Source organism: Zeus faber, assembly GCF_960531495.2.
Source record: "Zeus faber genome assembly, chromosome: 1".
Taxonomy (NCBI): domain Eukaryota; kingdom Metazoa; phylum Chordata; class Actinopteri; order Zeiformes; family Zeidae; genus Zeus; species Zeus faber.
The window spans coordinates 360,028-374,297 of NC_137193.1; the positions used below are offsets into that span (position 1 = coordinate 360,028).

At 42.3% G+C, this 14,270-nt stretch overlaps 1 protein-coding gene across 1 annotated transcript; it reads right to left on the reverse strand.

The window, feature by feature from the left end:
- Positions 1-290: 290 nt before the first annotated feature.
- Positions 291-5,114, reverse strand: jtb (jumping translocation breakpoint). The gene is made up of 6 exons (XM_080011352.1): positions 4,959-5,114; positions 3,034-3,191; positions 2,593-2,633; positions 1,807-1,889; positions 1,628-1,707; positions 291-1,316 (listed from the first exon to the last, which is right to left on the reverse strand). Exons 2-6 carry the CDS (start codon positions 3,120-3,122, stop codon positions 1,160-1,162), a joined length of 450 nt encoding a protein of 149 aa, XP_079867478.1. The 5' UTR covers positions 3,123-3,191; positions 4,959-5,114; the 3' UTR covers positions 291-1,159.
- Positions 5,115-14,270: the final 9,156 nt, after the last annotated feature.

The following is a 14,270-nucleotide window of genomic DNA, read 5'->3' on the forward strand; positions in this document are numbered from 1 at the left end:
GGGCAGGTTTGCGGTTGTGCCGTACTCTTTCCGTTTCCGGACGGCGGATGGAACGGTGCTCCGGGAGATGTTGGAAGCTCAGGGTATTGTTTTTATAGCCTGACCCTGCGTTGAACTTTATGGCGGCGCGGCCTGATGTGTTCCCTGGGCTTCACGACGCTGTTTGTTAACTAGTGTTCTCTAACAAACCTCCCAGGCCTTCACAGAACAGCTGTATTTACACTGACGTTGCATTACACACAGCTGGACTATTTACTAATTAGGCGACTTCTGAGGGGCAGTTGGTTACACCGGATTTTTTTTTGGGGTGTCAGAGTAAAGGGGGCTGAATACTTTTGCATGCCACACTTTGCAGTTTTTTATTTGTAAAAAAAAAATGTGAAAACCGTTTTCCTTCCACTCCACAATTATGCGCCACTTTGTGTTGGTCCCTCACATAAAATCACAATAAAATACATTGACGTTTGAGGTTGCAACGTGACAAAATGTGGAAAGGTTCAAGGGGTATGAATACTTTTTCAAGCCACTGTATATATGTCAAATGTACACTGTGTACCTCGTGAGCATGTCAATAAAGTCTTTCCATTGGAGGCTGCACAACAGCTCCTGAGGAAACCACCCTCCGGTCTGTCTCTCAGTGTAACCAGGTCCGGTACTGTGCAGTGAGACAGGTGTCCAGACCAGGGCAGATGTGCCGTTGCCCCACTCGTTCAAAGTGTCTCCAGGTTTTCCTGCACAGCCGCCATCTTGGATTTTAACAACAAAGTGTTACATAATAAAACATGTCATGAACAATAACATTGTACTGTCCTTTTCTTTTATTCAACAAACGGATCAAACGCATTGATTTCATTAATATTTACACTGATCGAAGTGACCTCTGACCTCTGGGGGAGGAGGGGTTCTGGAGCCAGGCCCAGGAAGTGACATCACCCCCCCCCCCCCCACCAATCAGCTACAACTTGGGAGTCACACGACCAATCAACTGCCGGCTGAGAACAGCCTTCCAATCGGGTGTCAGTCGGCCATCTTGGAGCCCCTCACAGCCGGTCCTCTGGTGCTGCTACAAACCTCCACACCTTGACCACGGGCGTTTGGTTCAGAGCCTGCGGAGCCACCGGGTCCACGCGGTTGCCTCGACATCCTTCTGGTTCTGCCGCTAGATGGACTCGATCTGCCGGCGCACCTTCTCGGAGGCCAGCCGGTCCAGGGAGCGCTGGCGGGCCACCACTAGGAGGGCGAACAGGACTGTCAGAGCCAACATGGCCGCCTCAAACTTCCAGAAGAGGTGGTCCTCCATCACCACAGAGCGGCAGCTGGGGGGGGGGGGGGGGGGGCAGGGTCAGTGGTATGGTCCACTTGGTACGGTCCAAATGGAGCAGTCCACTTGGTACTGTCCACATGGAGCAGTCCAAATGGAGTGGTACACATGGAACCGTGAACATGGAACGGTCCACATGGAATGGTCCACTTGGTATGGTCCACATGCAGCGGTCCACATGGAGCGGTCCACATGGAGCGGTCCACTTGGAGCGCTCTACATGGAACGGTCCACATGGAAGTTTACATGCAGCGGACCACATGGAACGGTCGACATGGAGCGGTCCACTTGGTACGGTCCACTCACCTCTTGTACTCGTCCCTGTTGGACTTGGTACAGTTGACCTTCTCAACGTACCCGGTGTGTTCACAGGAGGACCAGGACTTCTAGACGGGGGGAGAGGGGATTCTCCTTATCTGTTTACATCCTTTTCACATTTTGCTGTTTCATTTCCATTATAATAAAGACAAACAGACAAGTCTTACTGCCTGGTAGGCGTTGCACTGTGAACACTCTCGCGTGACCACGTAGTCCTCCATCATCCAGCAGGGGGCAGAAGACCTGGTGGCTGCACAGGAAAAGAAGAGGTCTATACCCCCAAGTTCTATAGCCCCAGATCCATACAGTGCCAGATCTATATCCCCAACAACGATAACCCCGACATCAATACCACCAAGATCTATACCCTCTCAGGTCTAGACCCCCAGATTTATACCCTGCTAGATCTATATCCCCCAGATCCATACCCTTCCAGAACTATACCCTGCCAGATCTATACCACCAAGATCTATACCCTCTCAGGTCTAGACCTCCAGATCTACACCCTGCCAGATCTATACCCCCCACATCTATACCCTCGCATTTCTATATCCCCAACATCTATACCTCCAGAACCATACCACCAAGATCTATAGCCTCTCAGGTCTAGATCCCCAGATCTATACCCTAGCTCCATACCCTCCCAGATCTTTACCCTCCCAAGAGTATACCCCCCAGGTTTGTTACCCTCAAGATCCATACCCTCCTAGATCCATACCCTCCCAGATCCATAACCTCCCAGATGGATACGCTTCCAGATCTATACCCCTAAGATATATACCCGCCAGATATATAACCCCTGCCCTACTATAATAAAACTACATGAATACTATAATAACACATGATGAATTCTGTAATTATACTACATGAATACTCCTTTATAGCTGACTGGTCCTTAGTGATATCAATACTTAAACTGCGCCCACTGCCTCCAGATCCATAAAGCTGCTTACCTGCACTCCTCTCCTCACTCAGCAGGGCGGCGCCAAAGACCCTGAAACACACATCACAACACATACAGTCAGGGCCAGAGTGGAGGCAGGGTTGGGTGTAGTCACGATGGATGCTGCGTAGGGTAGATGGATGCTGGGTAGGGTTGAGTCAGGGTGGAAGATGGGTAGGGTGGAGTCAGGGTGATGGCTGGGTAGGATGGAGGCTGGGTAGAGTGGGGTCAGGGTGGAGGCAGAGTAGGGTGGAAGCTGGGTAGGTTGGGGTCAGGGTGGAGGCTGGGTAGAGTGGAGTCAGGGTGATGGCTGGGTAGGGTGGAGGCTGGGTAGAGTGGGGTCAGGGTGGAGGCTGGGCAGGTTGGGGTCAAGGTGGAGGCTGGGTAGAGTGGGGTCAGGGTGGTGGCTAAGCAGGATGGGGTCAGGGTGGTGTCAGGGTGGAATTCTCACCGCAGGGACACTAAGCCCCAGAAGAGCGCGTGGAGGACGAGGACTCTGGGTCTGAAACACGACACGGGAATCCGACAGTCGCCCTCCATCACCCTGCTCCACCTGGAGGGTGCTGCAGCCACCCTGTCTGTCTCTCTGGATCAGACAGAGAGGGGAACCTGGAGACATGACGACATGCAGGCTGAGCCATCTTCATATTCTGATCACGTGTCTTTACGTTTGAAACGTTCAAACCGAGACGGTCCACTGAAAACACGCAGTGTGGCCCCGGACCCCGACACGCCAGCACAGAGTCCCCGTACAACAAGGAATGCAAACGATGAGGGTGTGCAGTCTGGCCACTGCCGACAGTCAGGGAACAGGACAGAACCTTCTAGAGCTATACCCTCTCAGATCTATACCCTGCCAAATCCATGAATGACGAATGAATGAACAATCTTTAATAGTCACACAGCACACCACACTACAACACACACACACGCACGCACATACACACATGCGCGCGCTTTGGATGGTGCCGGTGAAATGGTTCCTCTGCATTTAACCATCCTGGCTTTTCCTTCCTCCGGGGGCACAGCCAGGAGCAGTGGGCAGCGTACGTGGACGCGCCCGGGGACCTGGTGACGAGTGTCCATAGCTGGTCAGACCATGATGTGTGCATGTTTTTATTTTTGGTGGGGGTCCGGACTGACGTTAGGTGGAGGAAACCCCATGTGAGCACGGGGAGAACATGCAAACTCCACACAGAAAGGCTCCTATTTGGGAGATAACCCACCGGAGCACGGTGCCAAATAGGAGCCTTTCTGTGTGGAGTTTGCATGTTCTCCCCGTGCTCACATGGGGTATCCTCCACCTAACGTCAGTCCGGACCCCCACCAAAAAAACAAAAACAAAACATGCACATCCCAAATCTATCCCCTGCCAGATCCATACCCCCCCAGATCTATACCCCCCAGATATATACCCTGCCAGAGCTATACCCTCCCAAATCTATACCCCAACAACAATAGGGGGCGGGGCTTCATGTTTCAGGGAGCAGCGTGGCCCCCTGCTGAAGTCGGGGAACAGGGAAGAAGGCCTGAAACATTATTTTCTTTCTTCCGAAGAACAATAACAAACACAGAGATACACATTCTGCACAGCACTGAGTAGGCTACTACAACACTACTACATTAACTTTCTACAGTGCTACTACAATTACTACTACAGTATAACTACAGTGCTACTACATTAACTACTACAATGCTATACAGTGCTATTATAATGAGGGTCGCATGTGACGAATAAACCTATTGAATCTTGAATAATCCTACTACAGCACAACTACAATGCTACTACAATGTTACTACAGTATTACTACAATGTAGGTACAGTACAGTAACTACTTCCGTGTTACTACAGTACTACTACAATTCTAATACTGGGGATGGTAGCTCAGGAGGTAGAGCTGGTGGTCTAGTGATGTAAAGGTTGCTGGTTGGATCCCAGGCTCCTCCTGCTAGCATGCTGTAGTGTCCTTGAGCAAGACACTTAACCCCTCATTGCTCCTGATGGCTGCGTCCGTCGGTCTTTGAACAATTGTAAGTGGCTTTGGATAAAAGCGTCTGATCAATGACTAAATGTAATGTAATGTAATGTATTACAGTGTGACTAAAGTACTACTACTGTAGTATTACTAGTGTTACTATAGTGTTACTACAGTGTTACCACAGTTCTACTACAGTGCTTCTACAGCGCTACTACAATGTTACTACAGTGCTACTGAAGTATGACTACAGTACTACTGCAGTGTTACTACAGTACGACTAGTGTTTCTACAGTACTACCAGCACCATGGCGCCACTACATCCCTTCATGCAGCCGCTAGCTCTGGGTGCTAATGCTAGTTAGCCGCAGCTGTTCGGAGATGAACGCTTCGAATTTACCGGAGGCCGGGGAGCGTGGAGCCTGGACCGAGGAGCGGGGAGCGGAGCCGCTGGTCCGTGGAACCCTCAAGCTGGAGTCTCTCTGCCGGGCCGCCTCTTGATTCGACTTCTACCGCTGTGTTGTTGTCAACGCGCCGTCGGCCATGTTGGTTCCTGTTGGAATGGAAGCGGCTGTGGTTGCGTACGAGGATGACGTCACTGCCATGCGACGAACCATGGCAAGGATGATGACGTCACCGACAGGAGACGACAAGGAGAGATGCTTTTGTATTATCTCTCGATTTAACTTTATTAAATCAACTGAACATTATCGCAGAAAGATGGATGTTTATATACAATCTATATCATTCGTAACCATTCCATACCATACCATTCCATATCATTCTTTCCCTCTATATCGTTCGATATTATACGATTCTATACCATGTCATTGTATACCATACTATATTATCCTGTATCATTCTCTACCATACTATACCATTATGTATCATACTACATCATTCTATATCATTCTATACCATACTATACCATTATATATCATACTACATCATTCTATATCATTCTATACCATACTATACCATTATATATCATACTACATCATTCTATATCATTCTATACCATACTATACCATTATGTATCATACTACATCATTCTATATCATTCTATACCATACTATACCATTATATATCATACTACATCATTCTATATCATTCTATACCATACTATACCATTATGTATCATACTACATCATTCTATATCATTCTATACCATACTATACCATTATATATCATACTACATCATTCTATATCATTCTATACCATACTATACCATTATATATCATACTACATCATTCTATATCATTCTATACCATACTATACCATTATATATCATACTACATCATTCTATATCATTCTATACCATACTATACCATTATGTATCATACTACATCATTCTATATCATTCTATACCATACTATACCATTATATATCATACTACATCATTCTATAGCATTCTATACCATACTATACCATTATGTATCATACTACATCATTCTATATCATTCTATACCATACTATACCATTATATATCATACTACATCATTCTATATCATTCTATACCATACTATACCATTATGTATCATACTACATCATTCTATATCATTCTATACCATACTATACCATTATGTATCATACTACATCATTCTATAGCATTCTATACCATACTATACCATTATGTATCATACTACATCATTCTATATCATTCTATACCATACTATACCATTGTATATCATACTACATCATTCTATATCATTCTATACCATACTATACCATTATGTATCATACTACATCATTCTATATCATGCTATACCATACTATACCATTATATATCATACTACATCATTCTATATCATTCTATACCATACTATACCATTATATATCATACTACATCATTCTATATCATTCTATACCATACTATACCATTATGTATCATACTACATCATTCTATATCATTCTATACCATACTATACCATTATGTATCATACTACATCATTCTATATCATTCTATACCATACTATACCATTATGTATCATACTACATCATTCTATATCATTCTATACCATACTATACCATTATATATCATACTACATCATTCTATATCATTCTATACCATACTATACCATTATATATCATACTACATCATTCTATATCATTCTATACCATACTATACCATTATATATCATACTACATCATTCTATATCATTCTATACCATACTATACCATTATGTATCATACTACATCATTCTATAGCATTCTACACCATAGTATATCAAACTATATCATTGGCCGTTCGTAGTTTGCCCACCCCTGGTTGGAATGATATAATAATTTAATCCAGTGAGGCATTTACATGAACAACAATCCTATAATATATTTATATTTGTAGTATTCATTTCACTATTCACATCACCCATAACAAAATGAGCGGACAAAAAAAGCGCAAAATTGACAGCGAGTGTCGGGTTTTCAACAAAGATTGTATTGAAAAACTTTTTTTTACTTATTGCGATGATTTTGTGGAGCTGAAAGACGCAAACTGGCTTTGTGATTTGGCGTTGGCTGTGGACGTACTGGCACATGAATGAGCTGAACGTGAAGCTACAAAGGAAAGATCAGTTTGTTTACCACATGTATTCAAAGGTGAAAGCCTTCAAGGTCAAATTGACTTTGTTCTCTAAACAAATGACAAACAAATCATTTGCTCATTTCCCCACATTAGCACTGAAACAAGCCCCCAACATGCCAGCAAATACAGTCAGTGAAACAAGCCCCCAATGTGCCAGCAAATACAGTCAGTGAAACAAGCCCCCAATGTGCCAGCAAATACAGTCACTTAAACAAGCCCCCAATGTGCCAGCAAATACAGTCAGTGAAACAAGCCCCCAATGTGCCAGCAAATACAGTCACTGAAACAAGCCCCCAACATGCCAGCGAATACAGTCACTGAAACAAGCCCCCAACATGCCAGCAAATACAGTCACTTAAACAAGCCCCCAACATGCCAGCAAATACAGTCACTTAAACAAGCCCCCAATGTGCCAGCAAATACAGTCACTGAAACAAGCCCCCAACATGCCAGCAAATACAGTCACTGAAACAAGCCCCCAATGTGCCAGCAAATACAGTCACTTAAACAAGCCCCCAACATGCCAGCAAATACAGTCACTGAAACAAGCCCCCAACATGCCAGCAAATACAGTCACTTAAACAAGCCCCCAACATGCCAGCAAATACAGTCACTTAAACAAGCCCCCAATGTGCCAGCAAATACAGTCACTGAAACAAGCCCCCAACATGCCAGCAAATACAGTCACTTAAACAAGCCCCCAATGTGCCAGCAAATACAGTCACTTAAACAAGCCCCCAATGTGCCAGCAAATACAGTCACTGAAACAAGCCCCCAACATGCCAGCAAATACAGTCACTGAAACAAGCCCCCAACATGCCAGCAAATACAGTCACTTAAACAAGCCCCCAACATGCCAGCAAATACAGTCAGTGAAACAAGCCCCCAACATGCCAGCAAATACAGTCACTTAAACAAGCCCCCAATGTGCCAGCAAATACAGTCACTGAAACAAGCCCCCAATGTGCCAGCAAATACAGTCACTGAAACAAGCCCCCAACATGCCAGCAAATACAGTCACTGAAACAAGCCCCCAACATGCCAGCAAATACAGTCACTTAAACAAGCCCCCAATGTGCCAGCAAATACAGTCACTGAAACAAGCCCCCAATGTGCCAGCAAATACAGTCACTTAAACAAGCCCCCAATGTGCCAGCAAATACAGTCACTTAAACAAGCCCCCAACATGCCAGCAAATACAGTCACTTAAACAAGCCCCCAATGTGCCAGCAAATACAGTCAGTGAAACAAGCCCCCAATGTGCCAGCAAATACAGTCACTGAAACAAGCCCCCAATGTGCCAGCAAATACAGTCACTTAAACAAGCCCCCAACATGCCAGCAAATACAGTCAGTGAAACAAGCCCCCAATGTGCCAGCAAATACAGTCACTTAAACAAGCCCCCAACATGCCAGCAAATACAGTCAGTGAAACAAGCCCCCAATGTGCCAGCAAATACAGTCACTGAAACAAGCCCCCAATGTGCCAGCAAATACAGTCACTTAAACAAGCCCCCAACATGCCAGCAAATACAGTCAGTGAAACAAGCCCCCAACATGCCAGCAAATACAGTCAATGAAACAAGCCCCCAATGTGCCAGCAAATACAGTCACTTAAACAAGCCCCCAACATGCCAGCAAATACAGTCAGTGAAACAAGCCCCCAACATGCCAGCAAATACAGTCAGTGAAACAAGCCCCCAACATGCCAGCAAATACAGTCACTTAAACAAGCCCCCAATGTGCCAGCAAATACAGTCAGTGAAACAAGCCCCCAACATGCCAGCAAATACAGTCAGTGAAACAAGCCCCCAACATGCCTGAAAATACAGTCAATGATTCAAGCCCCCAACACGCCCGTCGTGCCAGGGCTGTTTAGGCATTCCGTCTGGTCCTGTCGAACGGGGTCCTGAACCTGGCTGGTTGTGCTTGGTGTGGAGCTCACCTATATAGGAGGCCACATGGTGAGCTCCGTTCCGAGCACAATCAGCCAGGTTCAGGAACCCGGCTGACAGGACCAGACGCCTAAACAGCCCTGGCACCATGGGCCACCCCCCACCCACGGAACGCAAAAGGACCTCACCCGCCGAGCCGCACCCCCTGCCCCCAAACCAAGCCCCCCATCCTTGTTTTTGGATATTGCCAATAGTTTTTCAATTGAGATGTATTCTATTAATAAATATTACCATTGGGATGTGGTGAGATTATCTCTCTTTTTCCAATTGAGTAATATTGTTTTCTTGGCCATTGTTTAGGAGATCCAAATGGGTTGGTGGTGTTTAAATGATGGGTTGATTGAGGAGAGGTCACTGAGGAGACATACAGTCGGGGAGGGTGGAGCGCTGCGACCCAGAAGGGTTGATAGCTTCTTGGTGATGTTGGTCCAGAATGGTAGGATAGGTGGGCAGAGCCAGAAGGCACGAATGTAGTCATCTCTGGTATCAAGGGACCAGGGGAGCAAATGTCTTCATCCACAAAACCCATTTTAACATTTTGTGTTCCGTGATATGGGCTCTGTGCAAAATCTTATAATGGATGAGTTGCATTTTGGAGTTGTGGGTCATAGAAAAGGTGTTGATGCAAATAAGCTTCCACAGATTGATATCTTTGGAACAGCAAGTTCTCTTTCCCATTCCATTGTAGGTAAAGATAAGGTGTCGTCTGTTTATAATAAAAGTTTGTATATTCTGGAAAAGGGATTTTTCAAGTGACCGATATGAGTGAGATGTTCAATCATTTCAGGTGGTTGTAGGATGTTTGTCAATTTGATTTTACATTGATCAGACGCTTTTATCCAAAGCGACTTACAATTGTTCAAACACCGACAGATGCAGCCATCAGGGGTTAAGTGTCTTGGAATACATTTTTCAATTCTGCTGGTTTGTGTTTTACTAATAATCTTCAGGTCGCAATTAATAAGTGTTATAGGTCTATAACTGGAGGTGAGGGTTGGGTCCTTATTGGGTTTGAGCAAAACCGAAATGAGAGCGGTATTTATGTGCGAAGGCATGGTGGTGGTTGACTTAACCTCTGTCAGCATTCTGGTAAATAATGGGGATATAAGTGGCCAGAAGTGTTAATAGAATTCCACTGGGTAGCCATGTGATCTGGGTGATTTATTGTTGGGCATAGAGAAGATAGCTTCCCTGAGTTCTTCTTGAGTAAGTGATGGATCTAAGGTGGTAGCCTGCTCTGTGGAAAGGTTAGGGAGATCGATATCATCAAGGAATGAGTTAACGCTTGATATATTAGATTCATTATCTGAGTGATATAGCTTATTATATAAGTCTCTAAACATGTAATTGATGTCTTGCAGGGTGTATGTTATTCTACCCTGTGAATCTTTGATGGCTGTAATAAGTGTTTTTTCTTCTCTCTGTTTCAATTGATTGGCAAGAAATTTACCTGAATTCGTCATTTGTTATTTAATTCAAAATAATTTGCTCTTGCTTGTTGCAGGAGGAACTGATGATATTATCAAATTGAGATGTAATTGTCCGGATCTCATTTTGGATTTGCTCAGTGGATGAGCGGGCTTGTTGGTAGTGCAACTCCTTTAGTCTTGTTCAAGTTTATTTTGGCATCCTTGTCCTCTCTTTTACCCTTTTCCTTTAGAGCCGCCTTAACTGTTTCCCAAAGTAAGGATGGTGATATTTATGGGGAGTCATTCAGTTCAATGAAGGAAGTCCATTCTCTGGAAAATAAATGGTTGAATTCTTTATCTGTTAAAAGTGAGGCGTTAAACCGCCACCTGCCAGGAGGGTTTGTGATCAGAAATTACAATAGGGTGGATTTTTTGGATTAGTGACTTTGGACAACACAGAGTTACTTGTCAAGAAAACCTTGATTCTAGAGAAGCTTTGGTGGGGTGGTGAATAATATGTGTATTCCGTACTGGACTAATCACATACATGCACTTTATAAGAAGGGTCAGAGCAGACTCTATCTGCCCAGAAGACTTAGGTCCTTTGGACACAGGGGGCTCTCCTGAGGACCTTCTTCAACACCGTGGTGGCATCAGCCATCTTTTATGTAGTGGTCTGCTGGGGCCACAGCCTGACCACAGCTGACAAGAAGAGACTTGACAAACTGATCAGGAAGGCCAGCCCTGTCCTGGGGGGGCCCCTGGACCCAGTGCAGGTGGTGGGAGAAAGGAGGATGATGGCTGAGCTGTCATCCATGATGGAGAACGAACCCCACCCCATGCATGAGACTCTGACGGCCCTGGAGAGCTCCTTCAGCGATAGGCTGCTTCACCCAAAGTGTGGGAAGGAGCGCTATCGCAGGTCCTTCCTTCCTGCGGCTGTCACTGTATAACCAACAGTGCAGCCAGTAGAACACACACACACACACACACACACAAAAAAAGAAAGTGCAAATCCCTGATGTGCAATGTGTCAAGATATGTGCAATACACTTAGTACTCTCTGGTTCCTATTTTTGGTGATTTTTTTATTTGTATGTTTCTATATATTTTATATTGTTCATAGTGTGTACTTGATATGCTCTTTCTGCTGTCCCATTTTGCTGCTGGAACGATGTAAATTTCTCCGTTGTGGGACGAATAAAGGTTTATCTTATCTTATCTTATATTATTCTCTAGAATGTGGGTTATTTGGCTGCAAGTTGGTAGCAAGATCGCTCCTATATTGTTTTGTAGTGTCTGACGAACGGCGGGATTTGTGATTATTTCTGGTTTGAGAATGGTCGAAACTTGGTGTTGAAGTCTCCTCCCAATATAATAATTGATTCAGAGAATTCTAAGAGTTTTGAAAATATATTGTGAAAGAAATTTGGGTTGTTCTCTTTGGGGACATAAATATTAGCGATGGTTAATTTGATGTTTCCTAAAACTCCATTTATCATTATGTAACGCCCTCTGGGTCTGATATTGTAGTTTTATTTTGATACAGGATACTTTTATCGATCAATATAATAACACCTTGATCCTCCATACCCAGCGTGGTTTCTTTTAGCTCCCGTCCTTTACTTTTAACCAGCTCTTTGTGCTTGAAGTGTTCAAACTTGGCAATGATGGAGCAGGGACGGTTCCCCACGTGGTGACCCCGTCGGTGAACCTGGTGGAAGGTGATCTGGTTCACGGTGTCCGTCAGGAGTTTCAGGGCCGTGTGGAGGAGGAGTCTTTCACCATGTTTTCTGGGGACTCGGTGTTGTTCTCTGGGATCCCAGAAAAGAGGTTGTCCCACATACTTCCAGTTTGTATGTCCAGGATAGTCTTTCATTATTTTATTTTTCTTTATTAGAGCTTCCACCTCCGTTATAAGACTAGAGGCAGGTTTTTAGATCCACGTTGTCCTTTTGCATCTTGCCGACCGGTCTCGGTAATCTCTCAGAGAAGTGGACCCAGCATGTCCAGCTTCTAGTTAATCTCATTCAAGACCCTCACCTCTACAGCACCTGGGATGAGATCGTTGCTGAGTCCGTCTTCTTCCTTTTCGCAGGATTGTTACGGTCCTGGTCGTCTACCATCATGTACTTGTTGTAATAAAAGTCGATATAATCCTCGAGGTCCTCCACTTTGGTTGCGCGCAGTGTTCCTTTAAAAAAAAAAATATATATATATATATATATATATATTTTTTTTTTTTTTTTGCAATTTGCTTTTTTATTTGTCTGAGTTGGAGCAAATTGTTGGTGTTTTAGTCAGTGCAGCAGGGCGCCGCCATGTTGGATCCGTACTCACTTCCGTTTTCTCACAAGATCACAGCATGCTAATAAATGTAAATATGAATGTATAAATACATATAAACATGTAAATAGGAACGCATTAATGAATAAATACAAATATATAAATATATGTAAATATAAATGAGTAAATATGGTTCAATAAATCATTTTTTTATTTAAAGTGGAGATAGACACCTTTTTTGCTTTTACTTCTCATTATGTGTTGTTACTGAATGTAAATGAAGTTAATGTTGATTGCCGAGTGTAATGTCTAGAATAGACAATAGAATAATGACACCATCACTCCAGCCCGAGCGACAACATACTTGTTTTTCATTACATTTATTTCATTATTACTGTTAAAATAACTGTTATAATAACTGTTATATTAAATGTTATAACTGAAACAATAACATTATATTAACTGTTATAATAGCTGTTATAATAACTGTTATAAAACTGTTAAATCAACTGTTATAAAAACTGTTATATGAACTGTTATAATAAATGATATAATAACAGTTATAATACATTTGATAAAACTGTGTATATTAACTGTTATAAAAACTGTTATAACTGAAACAATAACATTATATAATAGCTGTTATATGAACTGTTATAGTACATGTTATAACAACTGTTATAAAAAATGTTATATGAACTGTTATAAAACTGTTGTATTAACTGTTATATTAACTGTTTCATTAATTGTTAGACTATTATATTAACTGTTATACTAACTATTATATTAACTGTTATAATAACTATATCTATGTATTGAATAAAAATAATTACTGTTGTAACAACATTACATATTATATGTATGTAATGAATACATGTAGTAACTGTCATAATAACTGTTATAATAACTGTTATAATAACAGTTAGAATAAATATATCTATGTGATGAATACATATAATAACAGTTATAATAACTGTTATAATCACTGTTATAACGGTTAGAATAAATATATCGATGTGATGAATACATATAACAGTTATAATAACTGTTATAATAACTGTTGTATTAACTGTTATATTAACAGTTCTAATAACTGTTATAATAACTGTTATTATAACTGTTATAATAACTGATATATGACCTGTTATATGAACTGTTATAATAACTGTTATAATAACTGATATAGCAACTGTTATATTAACTGTTGTTATTATAACTGTTATATTAACTGTTATAATAACTGCTATAATAACTGTTATATTAACTGTTATTATAGCTGTTATAATAACTGTTATATGAACTGTTTTAATAACTGTTATATGAACTATTATAATAACTGTTATAATAACTGTTATATTAACTGTTATTATAGCTGTTATAATAACTGTTATATGAACTGTTTTAATAACTGTTATATGAACTATTATAATAACTGTTATAATAACTGTTATATTAACTGTTATTATAGCTGTTATAATA

Coding starts and splice junctions, on each gene's coding strand:
- jtb (XM_080011352.1), bottom strand. CDS start 3,122: ATGGAGGGCGACTGTCGGATTCCCGTGTCGTGTTTCAGACCCAGAGTC. Junction 1,890..2,592: donor GAGTGAGGAGAGGAGTGCAG/GTAAGCAGCTTT, acceptor TTTCCTGTGCAG/CCACCAGGTCTTCTGCCCCC. Junction 1,708..1,806: donor AGTGCAACGCCTACCAGGCA/GTAAGACTTGTC, acceptor CCCCCCGTCTAG/AAGTCCTGGTCCTCCTGTGA.